The following is a 23,856-nucleotide window of genomic DNA, read 5'->3' on the forward strand; positions in this document are numbered from 1 at the left end:
TCAAACAGTGAAGGGGAGGACAGGGGATTAAATCAAAATAGAGTTGGAGGGGGAAATAATGCACTCCACTCCCTGCGGCGCCCACCTCTCCCTGAACAACTCCAGGGTGTTGGTGGACACCGCGTGCTCCTTCTCCAAAGACACCCGGGCCCTAACGTAACCATGGAAGAGGGGCGGGCAGGCAGTCGGCCCTAATGACCCCCTCCAAGGCCCGCTGCCTGGACCTGTTTATGGCCAGTCTGGCCAGGCCCAGGAGCAGACCCATGAGGAGGTCTTCAGACCTGCCCTCCCTCCTCCGTACCGGGTGCCCGAAGATCAGGAGGGTGGGACTGAAGTGCAACCAAAAGTAGAGAAGGTTTTTTGAGAAAATCAAAAAGGGAGTGCAAATGCCCACACCCAATATACACGTGGTCCACGGACTCCACAGCACCACAGAACAGGCAGTTGGGCTGGGAGTCCGTGAACCACCGCAATCTGCAGTTGCAGGGGACCGCTGCGTGCAGCACCCTCCAACCCAGATTCCCAATATTCCTGTTTAATTTTTTTCTTCCCTCCAGTTTTTTTTTGATGCTGTATCTCCTGTTTATTTTCTTTTATTTTATTAAACAAATTACAAAAACATTTTACAACAGTTACATTTACAGCTGTACACAAGAGACAGCAATTTTACAAGGGAGAGGAGCAGCAAAGTCAGGCCCCAAAGCCTACCGTTCAAACAGTTTACAGGGACAGGAAGACAAACCTCAAATCCCAGTTTCACTCTAGTTTATCTCTGTCAGCCAGGTCTCTCTGACTGGACCAGATTAACAGCCCCAGTCAGGTCTCACTACAGTGAGACCTGAAGTTTTTTATTTATTCAGGGCATATAGGCGTTGTTGGATGAGCCGGTGATTATTGTCCATCCCTTATTACCCTCGAGAGGGTAGTGGTGAGTCACCTTCTTGAACTGCTGCAGTCCATGTGCTGTAGGTACACCCACAACTTTGTTAAGTGGGGAGTTTCTAGGATAGATTTTCTAAGATAGTGAAGGAATGGCGAGATATTTCCATGTCAGGATAGTGAGTGGCTTGAACAGGGACTTTTTGGTAGTGTTCCTTGATTCCTGATGCTCTTATGCCTACCTGATGGTAGTGTTCATGGGTTTGGAAGGTGCTCTCACTGGAGCCTCGGTGAATTTTTGCAGTGCATCTTGTCGATGGTACACACTGCTGCCACTCTGCATTGGTGGGGGAGGATGTCAATTTTCAAGGTGATAGATGATTCAAAGAATGCCAATCGAGGGGCCTCTTTGTCCTGATAGTATCAAGTTTCTTGAGTGTTGTTGGAGCTGTACCCATCCAGCCAACTCACAGTATTCTATCACATTCCTGATTTGTGGATTGGGGATTCAGGAGGTGAGTTACTCACTGCAGGATTCCTAGCCCCTGAACTGCTCTTGTAGCCACTGTATTTGGTCCACTGCAGTTCCTGGTCAATTATAACACCTAGGATGGTGATAGTGGGGGATTCAGCGATGGTAGTGCCATTGAATATGAGGGGCCAATGGTTAGATTTTCTCGTTGCAGATGCCATTGCCATCTTCTCGAGCAGGATATTACTTGCCACGTGTCAGCCCGAAGCCTGGATTTTGTCCAGGTCTTGCTGCATATGGAAACGGATTGCTTCAGTATCTGCAGAGTGACCAATGTTGCTGCACATTGTGCAATCATCAGCGAACATTCCCATTTTTGACCTTTTGATGGAGGGAAGGTCATTGATGAAACACCTGAAGATTGGGCCGAGGACACCACCCTGAGGAACTCCTGCAGTGATGTCCTGGAGCTGAGATGACTCACTTCCAACAACAACCATCTTGCTATGTGCCAGGTATGACTTCAACCAGTGAAGAATTTGTCCCCTGATGCCCATTAATTCCAGTTTTGCTAGGGCTTCTTGATGCCACACTTGGTCGAATGTAGTCTTGTTATCAAGACCTCTCTCACCTGACCTCTTGAATTCGACTCTTTTGTCCATGTTTGAACCAGGGCTGTAATGAGCTCAGGTGTGGTGGAACTGAGTTTGAGAACCGGTTATTCCAATTCCTCACGCTGCTGATGATCCCTTCCATCACTTTACTGAAGATCAAGAGCATTTGGGATTGATGGGACAGTAATTGGTCAGGTTGGATTGTCCTACCTTTAGGTCAACATCAGTGTTATAGCTGTACTGGAATAGCTTGGCTAGGGGTGCAGCTAGTTCTGAGAGACAGAACTGGAATGTTTTTAGGGCTTAGAGGCTTTGCAGTACCCCATGTGGAGAAAGCTTCTATGGATGAAGATGCTGTTTTAATCTAAACATGTGGGAATGAGACAGTGCCTCAATCTCCTTCATATAGACCCACGGTTATGTCAAATGGGAAAAAGCTTGGAAAGTGCTTCATTCAGCTCATGAAGCCTAGGCTGGCCGTCTGAAGAAGAACTCAGCTGGTCCCACTCCCCAAACATGTGCACTTTAACCCTGAAAATTACTTCTCTTTCAGTGCTTACGCAATTCCCGTTTGAAAGCTGCAATTGAATATTCCTCCTACAATGCCTTCCAGATCCTAACCACTGTATTTTAAAATATGCATTGTCATTTTCAAATGCCTCTCTAGCTCTGTAGTCTCCTTCAGCCCCATACTCTAGCCTCTGGAACACGCTGCCGCTTAAGACCCAGCAACCAGCCTTATCAGCTGCCAGATCACCAAGATCCAGAACTCCCTTCTCAAAGCTCTGCATCTCTCGTGACCACAATTTTCTTTTCAAACACTATTTAAAGCCTTTCTCTTTGATCAAGCTCTTAGAACATAGAACAATACAGCACAGAACAGGCCCTTCGGCCCTCGATGTTGCAACGACCTGTGAACTATTCTCCGCTCGTCCCCCTACACTATCCCAAAAATCATCCATGTGCTTATCTAAGGATTGTTTAAATCTCCCTAATGTGGCTGAGTTACCTTGTCTATTACCGCTTACTAGTCTGTGTCACAAACTCCTTGATAACCTTTCTCTGAAGCACTTTGAAGTGTTTTAGTTTGTTAAAGTTGCTAGATGAATGCCAGTTATGTCAATAGTGACTTAATCCGTTAGTACAGCAACATTGCCTCATTATAAAGCAGACAACCCTCCTTTAATACAGTAAACTCATTTATAGTAAAGTGGACACATTGTAAAAATTGGATTATTTAACAGAAATATTGATGATATTGTAACGTATGGGTTTGTCATACGATAATGAATGAAACCAAGTGAGCAGGAGAATTGAAATGTGTAGTATCTGGTTATATTTCAGAATGAAACTCATTGCAATTGATTTTTAATTATTGTAAGCAGCTAAAATAAGTCTAATATTTATGATTTGAATATCATGCAATGCTGAAAAAGAACATCAAGATTTGAGTTAAACCTGGGATTCCAATATAACTTTAAGCAATCACTCTTATCATTTTCTAGAAAGGCAACTCATGTCAGAGAATATTGTATTTTTTTCAGTGAAATATATTTTACGTAAAACTTTCCATTAGATTTTTACAAATAAATTCAAACATCCAGTTGAAATAGGAGACAGTAACTCTGTTGAAATTTGCGCCTCATAAACAATCACTTATACCATTGGAATCATGGACATTAAGTGACAAATTCCAAGAAAGCAATTAATCACATCCCAAATTTGTTTCACAACAGTATGTTTGTTGTCTTGGACTGTGTTCCTGACAGTCTGAGGGTATAACATGTGTGTGTGTATGCACATGCACGCACCACTATGACTAACCATGCGAACTGTAAAGCTTTTTTAAAAATTTTCTTTTTCTTTACCATGATGTACATGTCACTGGCTGATCTGACATTTTCCAAACTGCCCAAGTAAAGGTGCTGGTGGGTTGCTTCATAATATTTGACCTGGAAAACTACACATTAAGTTATTTTTATTTTTATCTGAGTGTTGTTATATTCCCTCCACTGTCTGAAAGCTGCAATTGGCTATTTACAATTGGATCAATTTGAGATGTGGCTGAGCAACCATAAGACATACTTTGCCACCTATTGCAGTACTGCTCCCCAGTTTGACAGTATCTGGTTTGAAAGACCTGAGGAATCAATATTGAATTTCAAAGCGAGCAGGTAAAAAGCCTTCTTTGCTGCTTTTAAGTTTGACAGTGTCTTCTCAATCCTTTCAAACTTGTTCTCTAACCAAGTGCACCCTCCCCCACTTTTTATACATCAGAATAACAAGAGACAGACAGAATGAGAGAGACCAACTTGACTGGCTGTGCTGGCAGAAACAACTTGGATAATGATGTTGTCAGATAGCATTGCACTATTGATTCCCAGCTAGCTCCTCCATCCAGGTCGGCATCTTTGGAATCTGAAAGCCACTCAAACTGTCCCAAGAATAGATTATTTTATTTTTGAAGTCTGAATGTAGATCATTCAGCCAATTCAAACCATCCTCCTATCCAACCTCACCTTCTTCCCACATCCCTCAATTCCACTTTCCCCTTCTCCCCACATTCCTCAATCCCATCAACCCCCTTCTCCCATTGTCCTTCTAATCCCACCATCTCCCTCCCCCCCCACATACCTCAATCCCACCATCCTCCTTTTCCCCACGTCCCTCAACCCCATCATTCCCCTTCTCCCCATGTCCTTCAAACCCACTATCCCCCATATCATTCGATCTCATCATCCCCCCCTTCCCCAAATCCCTCAATCATGCCATTCCCCTTCTCCCCACATCCCACTATCTCCCTTCCCCCAAATCTCTCAATCCCACCATCCCCCTCCTCCCCACATCCCTCAATCCCACCATTCCCCTTCTCCCCACGTCCCTCAAACGCATCATCCCCATTCCACCCCCATCCACCTCCTCCCCATATCTCTTAATCCCACCATCCCTTTGTCCCCACATTCCTTGATGCCTTGTTTCTCCTCAATTGTTTCTTCATCCCACTTATCTTGATTGGATTTGCTGTCCTTCCTTGAGAATTATTTTGCACTAAGACAGTTGGCTGGCTGATGCCTTCCCCTGTATTTCCCGCTGAGTGGTCTTTAACCCTGGCTCAGGGGAAATCAGCCTTTCATCTCAAAGAGCACATTGCCTCCATTTGTCAATTCTAATTTCCTTATAAACTATAAAAAAAATCATGGCGTTTCTCCTTATAAGGAAATGAGAAATTACTTTTTTAACGTTTCTTGAGACAGTTAATTCCTCATCCCTGAAATCTATTTTCTGGCAAGTTTGAAATAATTTGAACAAATCTTTTTGACAACGATGACACTTGCAAGAGTAAACATGAATGAGAAAATTAGCAAATATCAATTTAGCAAGGAATCAATTAAAAAAAAAACCAAAAGAAGTATTCTAGAATGTTAGAAATATTTGAGATTATGGCAGTGAGACAAATGTGGTGTGATTGCCAATGAGATTTTGACAGGAATGTGGTTATGTTGAGATTTCAGTGACTGAGAAACTATCACTAAAGTTGACGCCAGTTAGAACTCAACAGGAAAAGACAACACACACACAAAAACCAAACTTCTGCTTTATTTACATTGTGTAAACATTGATTGATGGAAAAACAGGTAAAAATCTGACAGACTGGATGAAAAAAATAACAACTTTACAAAACTTAAAAGGTTCTGTGATGAGGGGAGAAACGCTGGTTGTAACTGTGTCAAGTGCTATCTGTGGAACTAACAGTTACATGGATTATTAAGTATATGGGACATGGGTCTGAGACTTTTCCACTCAGGAACAGATTGTGAACTGTGTAGAACATTTAAAACCAAGTTCACATGAATCCCCAGACCTCTTAGGTGCTGTCACTAAAAAATCTCTTGTTTCAGTTGAAGAGTAATATTCATCAAAGTGGCACCAAGAATAATCTTCTCCAAATCAGCATAGCCAGGAAAATTCAAACAATCCAGAAAGTATCACCTAAAGCAATAAATGGGATTGAGTTGAAGGCTCATCCAGGGGTTGATTGGCCAAACTATGGAGTTAGGACACCCTGAACAATGCAAACCAAAGCTGCTCTGACAAATTTAACACAAAATAAAATTCCTGGTGGATGATAGAACTGACTTTGAATCGGGTAGAGATAAAAACAGACAGCACTGAAAATCACACCTTGGGATGTTTCACTATGATAATGCTGCCATCTACATGCAAGTTGCTGTTGAAATACAGTGTAGATCCAACTGCAACTGACAGTGAGAGAAACATCAAGTTAATGTCCCATTTAAGGTAATGTCAGCTGTTTCCGTGTACTTTCACTCTAAATCTCAGTGTGAAGAACAGAGGATTTCTCCCTGAAGTTGTGGTCAACATTTATCACTGAAACAACACGACAGAACGGCAGTTTAACTGGTTATTATCATATCGCTGTTTATGGGAGTTCGCTGTGCAAAGGTCAGGTGATGTGTTTTCTGCATTACAATGAAAAATTTTAGGATGTCCTGAGATTGTGAATGGTGCTATACAAATGCAAGATCTTGCTTTCATTCACATACTGACTGACCCTCTGTGCATTTTTACCACTTTGTCTTCATTTCAGATTTCAAGGACTTGGCCCTTTTCATGACTGTACTTTGCTGTTTAAATGGGGACGCTTTGACCCTGAACCCCTCTCCTCTCAGAGGCTGAGATTTGTACATAGAAAAATAAATCAGAGACTCTCCAAATACAGGACTTAGTGCTGCAGAACTTTTCTTCCCCTCATTCGTTTTAGACATAATTTACACAAGATTTGTAGAAAGTTGATTACAGAAAATATTGATCATAAGTGCATAACTTATTTTGAAAGCTAGGTCCATTGTTAAGAAATAGCCTATGTGCTGGAATCATTCTGACTGTCAAATGCTTGTCCAACAAAGATTCCTGGCCGAAATTGTAAATGCTAACACTGACCTTCAGAAAACAAAATACTTTGATCACTAATTTTACTGTTACTTTATATATTTATATATTTATATATATATCTATATAGCGATGACAGGGAGCTGTCTTTCACATGTCTTTTAAAGTGGACTCACTATATCTCTTACAGGGCAATAATTCTCATCCCTTAAAGACTAAACATTGATTTGATTTAAAACAAACTCATGATGACCGACGCTGTGCACTAACTCACCAGTGTGAGAATGGGGCAAACTTTCCCAAACTGAAAGGAGTTGTTTAAAATTGAGAATTGCCCTCCACAGTGACCTGTTTTGAAACTCAGTATCTCAAACAACTCCATGACTCCACAATCATTCCATGTGAACCCATTTGCTCACTGCACATTCATTACATCTGGAACGGTTGCCCCATGTTTTACTGGTGGCCTGTTGTTATAATGCACAGCGGCGGGCTGATAACATCACTGCATCAGTTAGTGAAAGGGACCACAGTTTAAATCCCACAGCAGCAATCTGAATTAACACTTTTTGTTGTAAAAAGTAATTGAATTTGGAAATACGAGGCCGGCCTCAGGAGGTTGTGAAGCTGTTGGATTGTCATAAAAAGCCAACTGGTTTACTAATTCTACCTGGTCCCCTGCCCAGTGAGGTTAATGACCTGTACACAGTTCAGCGTGGCCTTTGAAATGACCAGCAGCAATTCTTATTCCCCGAGTTCCTCACAGCTCCTCTCCAATTGACTTAAACAAAGTTGGATATCAAGGCTGGAACTGAGGCTGCATAGGGTGGGCATTTGGGGTGAGGGATGAAGGTTCACAACTGAGACAGAGGATGATCATTGGACGCAGGTATCTCTCATGTCAGTTCATTGTCCAAACATTGATCCTACATACATGTGTCTGCGTCTGTAGGTGTATGTCCACATCTGTCCCCCTGACTGTCTCTGTCCATGTTTCATTCTGTCTCTCTGATGGTATCTATCTCTCTGTTTCTGCCCATGTCTCTGTCCATGTCATAGAGTCATAGATATCCTAAATTAATCCTAGTGCCATTTGCCAGCACTTGGCCCATAGTCCTCTAAACCCTTTCTATTCATATTCTCATATAGATGCCTTTTAAATGTTGTAATTATACCAGCCTCCACCACTTTTTGTCAGTATCTGTGTTTCTCTCTTTGTCCATGCCTGTGTCTCTATAGGCATCTGTCCCCCCGACTGTCTCTGTAAGTATCTGTCCCTCTGTCTCTATAGGCGTCTGTCCCCCTAACTGTCTCTGTGTGTATACAGAATAGGCAACTGTCCCTCTATTTCTGTTTATGTCTCTGTTTGTATCTCTATAAGTATCTGTCCCCCTGACTGATTCAATCTGAGTCTCGGGCTCTGTCGGTACCCGTCCCTCTGTTGGAGTATGAGCTGTTGTTTGATGTCTCTGTAGGTGTCTCTGTGTTACTGAGCTGACCTGCTTTAGAAGCACTCACTTCCTTCGCAGCTTGACCTGATGGCAGGAGAGAGGTGGAATTCACGAGCTGCCGAGTTGGCTTTTTAATCTCTGCTCCGGCAGGAGTGGGGATTCCCAATCCAGTGTCCCGGGAGGGAGCGAAGAGAGAGGCTGGGGAGCAGGAAACTGGGCTCTTCCGGGACCTGCAACCAGTCCAGTTTGACCGGAGAGTGACTGCCTCCCAGCGCCGGGTCTGTGCCACTGCAAGGACAACAACATGAATCCGGAGGCCTCTGTCTTTGTCAAAGCCCCAGTTACATGATTGAGTCTATTTGTTACTCGCAGGCAGAAGCCACGGAGGTAACCGAGGCAATCTTAGACGTCTCATCCGACCAGGGCTGCAGGTTCTGCAGGGCGTACAGCGAGGAGTTGTGCAGGCAGATGGGGTCAGGCTGAATGGGCTGGTTGAGGGATTTTTGGAAAGCTTCTTGCTGCAGTTGCATCAGGATTCGGTTCGCTTGCTGGCGCTCCGCTTCTCTCTCCTCCGCTGTCTGTCGCCTTGTGTCCCGAACAGGCCAGGGGAGCAGTCGAAACAACAAACAGAACAAAAACAAAACAGAGACAAGAGTCTGTCAGTCACACTCCCCCTCCCCCTCAGCACTCCATGTGGTCAGTGTGAGCAAACCGGCCCCTTCACGCGGCTCGCCCCTTGCCAGGGACCATTTACCCAGGAACGGTCGAACCAACCCTGTCCCATCACCTAACTGTATCCTATATCCTCGGTGACCGCCAAATGTAAATCCGTGAGGTGCTTTCAGACGTTTACAACCCGCGACACAAAGTTTTGAGTTTGACTGTTAAAATGTTTTCCCTCCAAATCCAGTCATTTCCCCAGTTCTCTCCTTTTGAAGACCATAGGAGCAAAAGCAGACCATTCAGCCCATCGGCTTCACCATTGAATGAGATCATGGCTGATCTGATCATCTTCAACACCACTTTCCTGCCTTTTCCCATTAATCCTTGATTCCCTGATTGGTTAAAAAATCTATCCTGGCCTTGACTATATCTAATGAACCAGCCTGGACAAATCCTCTGTCGTAAAGAGTTTCACTGATGCACTAAATCTCTGAGAGAAGACATTCCTCATCTCTGATAGACCAGTGACCCCTTAATGTGAGATTTTGCCCTCTGGTCTCAGACTCTCCCACAACCTGTCCATATCTAAGTTTCCATAATCTCAGTTTGTTTAATATATTTCAGCCACATGACACTATAGCCTTTTGCTATAAATTTTGTTTCTTATAATCCAGCTTCACAACCACCTGATGAAGGAGCAGCGCTCCGAAAGCTAGTGCTTCCAAATAAGCTGTTGGACTATAACCTGGTGTTTTGTGATTTTCAACTTTGCCCACACCAGCTCCTCCAAATCATTTCCATATCTACCCTGTCAAGTCATCAGAGAGCTTCCTAAAAATCTTATACATTTCAATAATCGGCCTCTCATTTTTCCATATCCAATGAGCTCAGGCCCAATCTACTCAATCTCTCCTCATAACATTGCTTCCCCACCCCCCCACACCTGGGATCAGCCTCGTGAATTGTCTTTGAACACTTTCCATTGTTTATTGAGGGAACACTTTTCAGATCCCAACTCAATTCAGTTCAAAATGACATTCACTGCATGTTCTCCCCAACCCTGCCCCCCCTCCAACACTCCCTGTCCCTATGGCCAGTGATCCTCCTGCCATTGGAGACACCTACTCTTGATTTTTTCTGCAAAACTCTTCATGATTTCCCTAGTATATTTTCTTGAGGTTTTAGGTATGAATTGTATAAATCCTCAGATGGAGAGGTCCCTGCAGAGACCAGATAACCACCATCACTACCCCACAATCAGTTTCTTTAATACCACTGTGTTATGTCTCAACTGGATTTTCAGCTCAACAATGAATCACAGTTCATGAACTGAACTCCAGCGCCTGTCCCAGATCAGCTCTGGAATTCCCTGCCCAGTGAAGCAGTTGATGCTACTTCAGTAAACAGCAGATGTCATACAGGCAGGCAGATGAAAAATCATTATCGAATCAAACTGAATTAATGTAGCTTCATGAAATGCCTGACTATTTTATTTAGAGTTTTTCAAGGAAGAATCAACCAGAGTGGATAGAGAGGAACCAGTCGATGTGTTGCATTTGGACTTCTACAAGGAACCTCACAAAAGGTTAAGCTACAAGATAAGAGACCACAGTATTGGAGGTAGTACATTGGCATGGATAGAGAATTGGCCTATGGGGTAGGAAGCAATGAGTGGGGATAAGAGATTCTATTTCAGGTTGATGACCAATGAGGTTCCACAAGGATCAGTAGTGGGACCACAACTGCTTACAGTATATGCTGCAAACTGGGAGTAAGGAAATGAATATAGCCAGATTTACTGATGACACAAACAGAGGTGGGAAAGCAGGTTGAGAGAGGGATGCAAACAGTTCAGAGATATATTGATCAGTTATTAAGTGGGCAAAAAGTTGACAAATGGAGTATAATGTGGGGAAATGCAAAGTTGCTCATTTTGGAAGCCAGAGTAAAAGAACAGAATATTATTTAAGTGGAGAAAAACTACAGAAAGCTGCAGCACCAAGGGACTTGGAGGTACTTCCACACAAAACACAGAAAGTCAGCATATGGGTGCAGCAGGTAACCAGGAAGGCTAATGGAAGGTTGGCCCTTATTTCAAGGGGTTTAGAGTTTAAGAGTAAGGAAGTCTAACTGTAACTGTGCAAGGTGCTGGTGAAACCACATCTGGAGCAAATTGAGCAGTTTTGATCCACTTATTGAAACCATTTCAGTGGAGGCAGTTCAAAGAAGGCTCATTAGGATGATCCCTGGTATGGAGAGGTTGTCTAGTGAGCAAAACCTAAACAGGAAGGAATCGAGTCATTGGAGTTTTATAGAACAAGAGATGATCTGATTGAAATATATAGAATTCTTTAGGGGGCCTGACAGGGTACAAGCTAAGAGGATGTTCCCCCTCATGTGCGTGTCTACGACTAGAGGACATAGTTTCAGAATAAAGGGGCACCAATTTAAAATTGAGTTGAGGAGGTATTTCTTGTCCTGGAGGATTGTGAGAACTGTGGGGCCATAGTCCTTGCATATATCTAAGGCTGATATAAATAGATTCTTGATTAGTCTGGGATGAAGGGTTATGGTGAAAGGGCAGGAGAGTGGACCTGAGGAATGTCTGAATAGCCATAATGAATAATAGAGCAGGTTCAAGGGGCCAAGTGGCCAACTCCTGTTCCTATTTCTTATGGTCTATGGTCTTATGGTCTAAGACAAAAACAACTTGTGTTTACATAGTACCCAAAACATCCCAAGATTCTTAAAAGAGGGTGATAGAACAAAATCTTCTAGGAGAAAGTGAGGACTGCAGATGCTGGAGATCAGAGCTGAAAATGTGTTGCTGGAAAAGCGCAGCAGGTCAGGCAGCATCCAAGGAGCAGGAGAGTCAACGTTTCGGGCATGAGCCTGAAGAAGGGCTCATTACCGAAACGTCAATTCTCCTGCTCCTTGGATGCTGCCTGACCTGCTGTGCTTTTCCAACAACACATTTTCAGCTCTGTTGGAACAAAATGCCATATAGGGAGACATTGGGTCAGGTGATCAATAGCTTGGTCAAAGAAGTGAATCTTAAGAGCGATGGACAATTGAGAGGCAGGAGGAATTTAAGGAGGCAATTCCAGAGTTTGAGATGGAGGCACAGCTAATGGTGCAGCATTACACTCCAGGAAGTTCAAGAGGCCACACTGAGAGCACACAGAGGTCCGAGAGGATTGTAGGACTGAAGGTGATGACAGAGAAAGGGTGGGGAGAGGCTATTGGAAGATTGCAATACAGAGATGAGAACTTTAAATGTCAGGTTTTGGTGGATGGAAGGTACTCAGTGAGGACAGAAACCAAAAACACATGCAAGAGAGGGTATGTGGACCAAAGTGTGGAAAGAGAAGTTACAAAAAAGCAGCAACTTTGAGAAGGTTGTACTGGAGATTAAGAAGCTAGAGGACAGCAAGGATTCATGCACTGTGGCCAAGATGATGGGAACATCCTAAACAGTCCCTTTCATTTAGCTTGGAAATACTGAGCACCTACCGATAACACTGACCAATCAAGAGATGGTGGGAGAGGTGGGACAGCTCTGAAGTTAGAAGTACAATAGAATGATAGGATGATATAATATGAAGAGAGACCATTTGGTCCATCTTTGAAGAGGTAACCACACAATGTCAACAAAGCCTGGCTGTCAATCAGCATTAATAGGTGCAATCTCCATAGTAGCACCTCTGACTAACAGAGTTCCCTGGACAATCAATCAGCACCGTCATGCAGTATAAATTTTGGACATCTCCCTAAATGGCTATTCTTGCAGATCATCCTGATAAGTTGAGGACAGAAATCTTCCAGAAAATGTGTCCTTTCTCAGCAATACTTGAGAACAATTGGGTTAGTCACAGTCTTTTTCCTGTAACCCCCGAAACTGCTCCTCTTCAGATATTTCCTCAATTACTTCTTGAAAGTTATGATTGAACCTGCTTCTTTCTCCTGGGTGAAAAGGTTTCCTGATGAATTTCTTGTAAAACATTGAGTAGACAGATTGGATTCTGTCCTATTACTTTGTGTTAATCTTACTGGAATGCTGGAGGAGCCTGAAGTCAGGGTGGGTGAGTGGGAACAAATATTTACAAACAGAGTGGTGGCTTCCACCAAAATTAATTTCAAGTTACCAGTTGCTTAGCGAATGTAGAGGAGACAGGGACAGCTGGATGATACCAATTCTTTTTTTTTATGATCATCTTCGTTCTTGTTTATTCAACTAATATTTACAAGAAATTTAATGCCCTGCCCCAGACTCAAGCTATTGCATTATTAATGTGATTGAGAGATTGATCCTATCCAAGGACTTGCAGAATTCCCAGATTCGGGGTAAGGTTACATTGGAAAAATGTTCCGGAAGAGCTTCACACAGAGACAGAGGCACAGGACAGGAGGGAAAGAGATCCTTACACAAGGGTAGAGAGACCTGCATACACAGGGAGAGAGACCCTCACACTCAAAGACCAAAGTCTTATCAACACTCAAAAGGGATAGTGACCTTCGTAAGCATGCACATGTTTATGGGGACAGAGCCCTCACAGAAACACATACTCACACACCCTCTTAGACACCCTGACAGACACACACATGCTCACAGACAGATAGACTCCCTAACAGAATGACAGACACTCATACAGATTCAGACACACATCCTAACAGACTGACACACCCCTCACAGACACACCCACCTTTTCACAGACACATAAATACCCTCATAGAGACAGACACAAATCCTCATGGACACAAACCCTCACAGACATGTACATGTACATGTACATCCTGGCAGACACACACACACACACCCCTGCACAGACACTCATACATCCTCACAGACATACACCTCTTTTCAGACACGCAAACACAAATCCCCACACATACACAATCTCTTGGACACACACATACTCATAAATCCTCACAGACACACATGGAGATTTGCGTATAAACAGGGACATATTACTTTCCCTGGCAGCTCACCTGTTTTTAATGTCACCTATCTTAAACACATACACCTCCATTTAATTGCTACTCTGCAATTTCTATTTTGTCACAATTTATAAAAGATCCCAATGTTAGTTTCTCCCACCTGATACTCTGCAATATTGGAGTTTTGCTCTTTAATTTGTCTCTGTTTGTTTGCAAATTGCTGGTCCCAAGTTCACATCACACGTTGCCATTCCAATTTAGTGTTTGTAAATTTGTAAATTCAACTTTCTATTCCTTCATCCAAGTCCTCAATAAATACAATGAAAAGCTGAGAGTTCCCTGCTGAACATCAATGGTCATGCTCAGGAATCAGAGTATGTATCCTTCACCCTCGCTCTCTGTCACCAGCCTCCCTCGTCCCCATGTCACAGGGTTTGCTCCAATTCATGCTTAATAAATTTGAGTGTGAGTTAGTAAATATCAAAGCTTTATTGTGATAAAATGAATTAACTGAAGGCATCGACTACAACACAGTTAAGGGCTCCAGTATTATTTCAATAAATTGCAGAACCCACTGGGTGCTGAGGACTTGTGCTTGTAAATTAGCTGCACCCTTAGTCAAACTGTTCCAGTGCAACCTGGATACTGGCATCCACACACCAATTTCCCAGATATGTCCTACCCACAAAAAGCAGGACAAATTCAAGTCATCAATCTACTCTTGATCATCAGCAGAGTAACAGAAGGTGCTATTCAGGAGCACTTGCACAGTAATATGCCCAGTCTGGGTTCCACCAGGGCTACCCAGTTCCTGACCTCATTACAGCCTTGGTGCTAACGTGCACGGAAGAGCTGAGCGCCAGAGGTGAGGTGAGAGTGACTGTTCTGGACATCAATGTATGGAGTTTAATTTGTTTACCCGGATGTGAGTGTGGTTGGCTGTGCCAGCGTGTATTGCCCAGCCCCAGTAACCCCCAGGAAGGCGACAGTGAGCTGCCCTGCTGAGCCCACCAAGCCCATGTGATGTTGGTGACCTCCATAGAGCGGGTTCGAATGGGGCTCCAGGGCCGATTCCAGGGCATCTCAGCGAGACTCGAGGGCAGCAGTGGGGGTGATGGGGCGGGGGCGGGAGGGGCTGGCGGTGGGCCGTTACTGATTTATTTTGATGCGATCGGGACAGTTATTCTGTGACACTCAGTCAGGACCGTTCCCTCGGGCCAGAAACATGACAGTTCCCAGAAAAAAGGAGCGTGTCAGAGTTGCAGGAGGCGAGTGAGTGAGAACCCGAGGGAAACTGGGGGAGGAGAACAGGCAGAGAAATAGAAACAAGAGAGAAGGAGGAGGAAAGAGGGAATGAAGGGGACGAAAGAGAGAGAGAGCAGAGAAAAAAAAATCCGTCAGACTTGTTCAAATCTTTTTTCGCGAGGAATTGCAGCGGCTGAAGTAGAGCAAAAAGTGAACGGGGAATGGGATCGTCCCATCCCGGGAAAGGAATAAGGTTCGGTCTCCAGGATCCTGACTCACCGCCTCCTGAATCCCAATGCTGCTGAAAATGTGGGGAAGTCTAACAGGTTGGCGGGCACTTGAGAGAGAGTTGGGGGTGTAGGAGAGGGGAGAAAGAGAGATTGGAACAGCGACAGTGAGAGAGAATTAAAACAGCGAGAGGGACGGAGGATGGGGGAAAGTGAAAGTATAGAGAGAGAGAGAGAGAGAGGAGAGAAATCAGGGAACAGGCAGAGACTTTACAGAAAGATGATTTTCATTTCTAGGACGGGACAGATCGAAGTCAGTGGGCAATAAGTTAAGGTCACTGTGGGTCACTCTTTCTTAAAAATGGAGGCCTGAGGATTCTGAGTCTGTCTCGCAATAAACTCTGTGAATAACTCATTCCAGAGGCAGGTGAGGAGCTAACCCCGACCTGGGGTGAATGGTTCACAGCGCCACGTTCACCGAGTGAACGGTCAACCTTGATTTCAAAAGCACTGAATCGCGGTTTTTAATCGAGGACTGAATACAGAAAGTCCTGAATAAACTTGCAGAATGCAATTAACAAATTGACCTCAATGTGTCAGCCAGGACAGTATATTTTGGCAGGAAGAATAGGGGGTGATTTTGTTTTCTCTTTTAAAGTAAACATCTGACCTTATAGAAGCTTAGACTTGTTGAAGGGGTGTCTCAGTGGTTAGCCCTGCTGCCTCAGAGCGCCAGGGACCTGGACTCGATTCCAGCCTCGGGCGACAGCGTGCAGTTGACACATTCTCCCCGTGTCTGTGTGGGTTTCCTCCCACAATCCAAACATGTGCAGGTTCGGGTGGCTTGGTCAGGCTAAATTGCCCATAGTGTTCATCAGGGAGGTGTCGGCTCCGTGCCTTTAGTCAGGGGTAAATGATGAGCAATAGGTTCGGGGTGAGTTACTCTCCGGAGGGTCGGTGTGGACTTGGCGATTTCCATACTGTAGGGATTCTATACACAGAAATAAAGGCGTTCATGGGAATTGTAGTTTTCCGAGAATGAGGGATTTCAAGACGAGGGGCACAATTTTAGGGTGAGAGGAGAAAGACTTTAACACAGAGGGTGGTTCGCGGGTGGAATGAACTTCCTGAGGAAGTGCTGGATGTGGGTACATTTGCCACGTTTAAAAGACATTTGGGTAAGTGTATGAACAGGAAAGGGTTTGGAGGGATATGACCCAGGTGGGACTAGTTTAGTTTGGGATTGTTGGCCTGAAGGCAACAAGCCTGGAAGTGCAGGATAATCAACTCACTACCATGCAGTGACAGGTTAATAAACCCACTCAAAATAAAATACTCGGGCTCCACTTTCAGGAGTGAACTGGAAAACGGGGACAATCATAATAAACTTGCATCAACAGAAATTGCTGGAAAAGCTCAGCAGGTCTGGCAGCATCTGTGGAGAGAAACCAGAATTGATCTTTCGGCTCAAGTGACCCTTCCTCAGACTCAGGGTTCTGATTTCTCTCCACAGCTGCCGCCAGACCTGCTGAGCTTTTCCAGCAATTTCTGTTCTTGTTTCTGATTTGCAGCATGCAGTTCTTTCGGTTTTTAAACTTGTATCAAAATGGTTAAGACCACACCTAGTTCTGTGAACCGCTCTGGTCTGTTATGAAATTGATATAAAGACATTAGAGAAAGTACGGAAAATATTGAATGGCACTGAATCGCGTTTTTAATCGAGGACTGATACAACATACAGAAAGTCCTGAATTAACTTGCAGAATGCAATTAACAAATTGACCTCAATGTGTCAGCCAGGACAGTATATTTTGGCAGGAAGAATAGGGGGTGATTTTGTTTTCTCTTTTAAAGTAAACATCTGACCTTATAGAAGCTTAGACTGTCGTTGAAGGGGTGTCTCAGTGGTTAGCCCTGCTGCCTCAGAGCGCTAGGGACCTGGACTCGATTCCAGCCTCGGGCGACAGCGTGGAGTTGACACATTCTCCCCGTGTCTGTGTTGGGTTTCCTCCCACAATCCAAACATGTGCAGGTTCGGGTGGATTGGCCAGGCTAAATTGCCCATAGTGTTCATCAGGGATGTGTAGGGATGTGTCCTTATCAGGAAGGGCTGAGCAGCGTGGAAGGTAAGATTGAGGGGTGACTCGACACAGAGGTTGTGAAGATTCTGAAATGTGATGTGGGTAAAGGTTGCTAATGGTCGGCAAGACCAGACCGGAGGGGCCATGACCGAGGGATCGTTACCATGTCCCAACCAACAGCAATGTTAAAAAGTACACAACAATACCAGAATTTTAACTTTGTACACCCCAGTCCAACACCGGCGTCTCCAATTCAGGAGCAGTGTCTTTTCCAGAGAGTAACGGGAATGTGGGATCCGCGGTGAGAGTGAGGGAGCAGCAGGAATCAGGCAGGAACCGCGCTGAGAGCCACTTTCTGTCTGATTGTCCCAATTACTGCCAGCATCAGCGAGGCAATGGGAACCCCGTGAGGAAATAAAGCCGAAAGGCATGGAGTGTGAGGAGAGGGAGGGAGGGAATGTGATGGGGGCCAGGGGGAGTGAGGGAGAGGAGACTGAAGGAGGGAGGGAGATTGAGAGAGGAGGGGGAAACTGAGGGAGGGAGATCGCGGGTGGGAGAAAGACTGAGGGAGGGAAACTGAAGGAGAGAGGGAAACGGAGGGAGGGAGACGGAGTGCGGGAGACTGAGGGAAAGAAACTGAGGAGGAATTGAGGAAGGGAGAAGTGGTATAAAGGGGGAAAAATGAGGGAAGGGATTGATTAAACTGTTTAGGGAATCTTGGGAAGGGATGAAATAGTTTTGGAAACTTTTATGACGTGTTAAAATTCCAGAAAACATAGAAAATCAAGTCATGATGATCACCTCAGGTAAAGTTTCAGAGAGGCATGGATACGATAAATAGACAAAGTCTTTTCCCTGGGGTCGGGGAGTCCAGGACTAGAGGGCATAGGTTTAGGGTGAAAGGGGAAAGATATAAAAGGTACGTAAGGATCAACTTTTTCATGCAGAGGATGGTGTGTATGGAATGAGCTGCCAGGGGAAGTGGTGGAGGCTGGTACAATTGCAGCATTTAAAAGGCATCTGGATGGGTAGGTGAATGGGAAGGGTTTAGAGGGATATGGGCTAAGTGCTGGCAAATGGGACGAGATAAGGTTAGGATATCTGATCGGCATGGATGAGTTGGACCGAACGGTCTGTTTCCGTGCTGTACATCTCTGTGACTCTAATTTCCCTCACCTCCCCACCCCCCACTCACTCAGCCTCTCCCTCCTCACCAACCCCTGATTCCATCAGTTCTGGGTTTAGCTCCTAGGTGTTATTCGGCCCACTCTCTCTCTCTGTTGTCCCTGGACCCAGCCGTTGGTGTTTGCAGAAATCCGAGATGAACTTGCGGTTGAATTGCAGGGAGCCGCTGGAGCAGGCAAAGTATTGAAATGTCACATTGAAACGAGTCGAAACTCCCGGGTCTGGGGCTTGAAGCTCATCTCTCCCAGTTAGGACCTTGCTGTCCCCTGGGCCGGGGTCTCTCACTCAAAGGAACCCTACTTCCTGCAAATAGAGAGAAATCCTTCACACTGTTCACTCGGACCTTGCTGAATGTAGTTGGGATGCAGCGTTGAAAGATCAGCACCTTCACATTATGTGATCAGCTGAAAATAATTGTGCTTTGATAACGTTTCATTTTTCCCAAGTTTTTTTTTCCCAGGAGCGGGAATTTGTTTGGAAAAGCTCTCTTCGTTCATTCGCATCCCATTTAATAATTAGTTTCAAAGTGTTGGGGAAATTAATTCCGATGTAATGAGAAATTCCGGTGGCTATAAGAAGGAAGGGAGGGCAGAGTCGGTGCCTAGAGATGGAGTCGAACGTTCCGGCTTTGGGGAATGGCTGGGTTTCAGGGACAGAGAGAGAGAGAGACAGAGACAGAGACAGTGGCGTACTGAATTCCCAGGCCACCGACTCTGTGGAGCTTCAGTTATCCCTGAGTATTTATCCAGCCCCCCCCCCTCCCTTAGCGCTCTCCACATTTCACCGCAGCCACTGTCTATGCCCGTTATAAACTGCTGACCATCTTACCCCCATGGCCCAGAGAGTTTGTCTTTACCACAAGCGGAGGCATCGCCCCTTATTTCACCCTGTCCTGTCCTCGGTCTGCTCCCCTTTTGTTGCAAGATACATTTTCCAGGGAAGTTTGTGGAACTTATTCTTTTACAGCAAGAAACGATTCGAGATCTGGTTATGTATTCTGTTGGCATTATCTTTATGAGGTTCTGTACGCTTACTGCGTGTCATGATAATGAGAGCACTCAGTTTCGGGAGGGCTGGAGAGGTCTATGCAAGATTTGATCCTAATTATTGTACCTTCCTACCGTTCCATTCTGAGCCAGGAGCGGCGAATCCAAATGTTTGAGTTATTTTCTGTGGTGTTTTTAGTGAGTTGTGTAACTGTGTATCCCAAGGCTGCCCCATTTAGACTCATTATTTCCCAAACAACCCATTCAATTGGCCACCTCGCACTTACCTGTGTTAAAGCCAATTAGAACAGTCACATTGCTCTTGTGGAAGTCAATAACGTGTCTTATTAAAAAGGGTTGGCAAGGGGAGAGTTGTGGGGCGAGGCAGAGAGCGGGGTTGGGGTCCAGGGTGGGGTGGCACGGTGGCTCAGTGGTCCCAGGTTCGATTCCACCCTCGGGCGACTGCCTGTGTGGAGTTTGCACATCCTCCTAGTGTCTGCGTGAGTTTCCTCCCACAATCACAAAGATGTGCAGGTTAGGGTGAATTGGCCATGCTAAATTGCACATAGTGTTAGGTGCATTAGTCAGAGGGAAATGGGTTTGGGTGGGTTACTCTTCGGAAGGCTGGTTGGGCCGAAGGGCCTGTTTCCACACTGTAGGGAATCTAATCTATAGCAATGGGAACGCCGCCTGATCTCACCCTCACTCCCCACCTACCTCCACTTGGTCCGCCGGTTCTGAAACCACGTTTTGACTTGAGCGTCGGTCATTTTCAAAGCTTTGGCTAACGCTGCTCTCTCGGCTGAGGCCAGGTATTTCTGGCGGTGAAACCGCTTCTCCAACTCGCAGATCTGGAGTCGGGTAAAGGAAGTACGGGGCTTCTTCTTTTTCGGTGGAGTTCTGTTCTGATAAGGGTGCCCTATCCGGCGGGTCACGGTGAAAGGCGACAGGGCCACTGCAACACAAGCAGATGGGGAAGAGTTAGTGACTGAACAATTCCAGGCACAGGGACCGGCTGGAGGTACATTGCTGTCTCCCTCTCTCTCTCTCTCTCTCACACACACACGCACACAACCCTGGAGCTGGCCTGACAGAATTCACAATGTTCAATACACACTAACATCCGGTAAAAATCACTGCTCCACACAAACTACACTCTAATCTCAAAAAAAACTGCAGATGCTAGAAATTTGCTACAAAAACTGAAATTGCCGGAGAAGCTCAGCAAGTCTGTTAGCATCTGAAAAAAAACAGTTAAGGTTTCCAGTGAGTTTTCGCTCTGAAGACGGGTCACTGGACTCAAGGCGGTAACTGCACTTTCTCACTCCACAGTCGCTGAAGAATTTCTCCAGCGATTTCTGTTTTTCTGTTGTTACAAAATGCACTCTCCACGGAAGCCTGCGAATTTGATCTTTACATCAAGCGAACCGACCCCGGGACAAACTCCCAGTCCCCCCCCCCCCCCCCCTCCTGACTGCACTCATTAATCCACAGCGTTTCTATAATTCTCTGAGAGTTTTCCGGGTGAGCGCTGCTTTCTGGCTCCGTGTGATGGCGATGGACGGAACCGCTGGGGTTTGCCCGGCCCGAGTTCTCTGAATCCGGCGCCAATTTGCACGAAATATCGCGCCTCGGAAATGCTTGAAGGTAGAAATCGTGAGGCGTTTGGGGCAGACAATGATGGGGAAAGTCTAGGGGATACTGACAGAGACACAGAGTAAAAGGCATCTGGGGAGGTGGGAGAGTTAGAAACAGAAAATATCAGAATTATATAAGAAAACTGAGGGGAGGGGGAATGAAATAGAAAATTGAAAGAATTCGATAAAAGAGAGAGATAGAAAAAAGGCAAATTGATAAAATGTTGGAGAATTCGATAAAAAAAGGGAATATTTGATCATTTAAATGTCTGAATTAAAATTCATGTTGTCTCTGGCTGTACTGCCCAGGTAAATGGGGATATATTTATCTAATGCACATCCCGTCTGCAAACTCTCCTGTGATTGTTGGTCACCTATTTTTACTGTCTGCTGGTGCGGAGGGGGTTTCTGAGGGGTGGGGAGGGCGGCTGAAGTCTGGGGGGGGGGGGGGAGGGGGCTCAAAGCCCCGGGCAAAACCGGCGAGGATGCCCGAAAATGTGGAATCTTTTAGAATAACTGAATTAGGAAGGTCAGAGCTTCCAGAAACGGGTTTTATTTTTTGCCGCTGAGAGAAGCCGAGAAGATGTTTGGACTTAAATGGAAGTTTTCAGAGGAAGCCGAGCCTATCGAACTGTCTCTCAGCTCTTTTGCGGTGATATTGGGACTTCTCCGGGATTCAAATGTCCCGTGATTTCACTACTGTATGCTTTAAAATCTAAACGGATTGTTAAAAAAAACTTTAAAAAATATTCTTTTCAAATTTTATCTAGATATGTAAACATACAAAATTGCTTCTTTTTAAAAATAAAAACAACAGTTGAAATACATTAATTGTCTCAACGAATTGCCAGAAGCCAGTGTTATAATCACTCAGTTAAAAATTAAAATGTGGATAAGTTTGAAGATATTATGAAATGAATTGAAATGAAATCCACCTACCTAATATTAAAACGACAAGTCATCTATATATATAGTACAAGAGGATAATCTGGTTCATGTTCCCACCTCACACAAACACTCGGTTTAATTTGTAAATAAGCCCAAGTTATTTTGAAATGATAATATAATTATTAATGCAGCCTCAAAATCTTTTTTTTGTCGTTGTTGGAGGGAAATACCGTCCGTGTGTTTGTTGAGTAAATTTCAGGCTTTAGTAATCCGCAGAGCCGGCTTGAGCAATTGTAAACAGAAGCAGAGTTGGGGATACTGAGCTTAAACAGCGTTAGAGAACATCATTCGTTTGGATTTAAATTCATACACTGTCTAGGGGGGAAAATAAAGATATCACGACTGCTGAATGCGGATCGTTTAGAACCAAGCTGTTTAATTCAGGCTTTTGAAAACATCGAAGGGGCGGCGAGAGAAAGGAATATTCTCCAGTCAGTTAGAGAAAGATTCGGCCGACCCGTGCGTTCTGCTGTTTACATTCAATTCTCATTAGTTTCGTTTTTAAAAAGCAGGCTGTTTATAATGGTAGGTTGACTGTTCCTTCATCAATCAGGCCGGTTACAGACTTCTGAAAATTGCTTAAATATCAGGAAGATGTTTATTAATGGACAAAATCTGCTGTGATCCGCACATTATTAATATCAAGTGGTGAATACATTGCGAAGTTAAAGAGACACGATCAGACCCGGTTTACACCCCCCGGATAAAGCACCAAACGGTTCTCGCTAGTTTGGACTTACAGAGAATGAAGGAAACGCAGCGAGGGGAGAACGAGAGGCCGGCTTTAGCTCGGGGTGAGTTTCCCCCTCTCCTTTACCTGTGAATCTATCCTTGGTGTACCTTCTGTTACTTTCCATCCAGGGGAATGTCAGGTTTGTCAGGTTGTTGTTGGAGCTGGGGGCGGTCGTCACTCCAGTGGACAGGGGTTGGTGCACCCCAGTGCTGACGGGCCGATGGGCCGGCACCCTGATGACTCCCGCCGGGTTTAAACTGCTGTTGTTCATGCCCAGGTTAACCCCGTATGGGCCCGTCAGTGGCGCCAAGCTGCATGCGTTATTATAGCCGCCTCCGCTGCCGTTGCTGTTGTAATTGACGGTGTAATTCATGTTGCTGTAATTCCCACTCACCATACAGCCCAGGCTATAGTCCATATCCTGCAGCCGGGAATTCGGGATCATGCAGCTCCCTTGATCCGGATTGTTCAAGATCTGGTCTATTCCGAAACTGATAGGTTCGTGTTGGGGGTGTGCAACTTGCCCCCCTATATGTTCCATTTTGTGGCCTGGGGTGGGGAAGGGGGGAAGGGGGTGCGTGAGGGTAAGAAGCAATAATTGCCCGGTGTTCCCAACTCGCAAATCGAGGTTCCTCCTCCCCAATCTCCAGGAATATATAAAAAAAAACCCTGGAATTCTCAGGCGCCTTCCCGTGGAGCCGAGGCCTGGCTGCAGTAATTTGCAGGAGGTTTTCCGAATGAGACTGAAGACCAAAGCATCAATCATTACGCAGCAACAACTCCCAGACAGAAGGCATCGTGCATTGGAGGGAGGGCCTGTTCTTTATTGGCTGGGACCTGAATGACATTAAAAAAAAAGCGGGGGGGGGGGGGGGGGTGGTGGGGG

At 45.0% G+C, this 23,856-nt stretch overlaps 1 protein-coding gene across 1 annotated transcript; it reads right to left on the reverse strand.

Moving 5' to 3' along the window:
* Positions 1–8,689: 8,689 nt before the first annotated feature.
* On the reverse strand, positions 8,690–23,511 carry tlx1 (T cell leukemia homeobox 1). Its single transcript, XM_060842467.1, has 3 exons — positions 23,055–23,511; positions 20,370–20,607; positions 8,690–8,912 (listed from the first exon to the last, which is right to left on the reverse strand). The coding sequence occupies exons 1-3, from the start codon at positions 23,509–23,511 to the stop codon at positions 8,690–8,692; spliced, it is 918 nt and encodes a 305-aa protein (XP_060698450.1).
* Positions 23,512–23,856: the final 345 nt, after the last annotated feature.

Source organism: Hemiscyllium ocellatum, chromosome 22 (genome assembly GCF_020745735.1).
Source record: "Hemiscyllium ocellatum isolate sHemOce1 chromosome 22, sHemOce1.pat.X.cur, whole genome shotgun sequence".
Taxonomy (NCBI): domain Eukaryota; kingdom Metazoa; phylum Chordata; class Chondrichthyes; order Orectolobiformes; family Hemiscylliidae; genus Hemiscyllium; species Hemiscyllium ocellatum.

Excerpts from the sequence above, each read along its gene's own strand:
- tlx1 (XM_060842467.1), bottom strand. The coding sequence starts at position 23,511 with ATGGAACATATAGGGGGGCAAGTTGCACACCCCCAACACGAACCTATC. Across the intron at positions 20,608-23,054 it reads CACCAAGGATAGATTCACAG|TGGCCCTGTCGCCTTTCACC; the intron begins GTAAAGGAGAGG and ends CTTGTGTTGCAG. Across the intron at positions 8,913-20,369 it reads AACCGGCGGACCAAGTGGAG|GCGACAGACAGCGGAGGAGA; the intron begins GTAGGTGGGGAG and ends TCGGGACACAAG.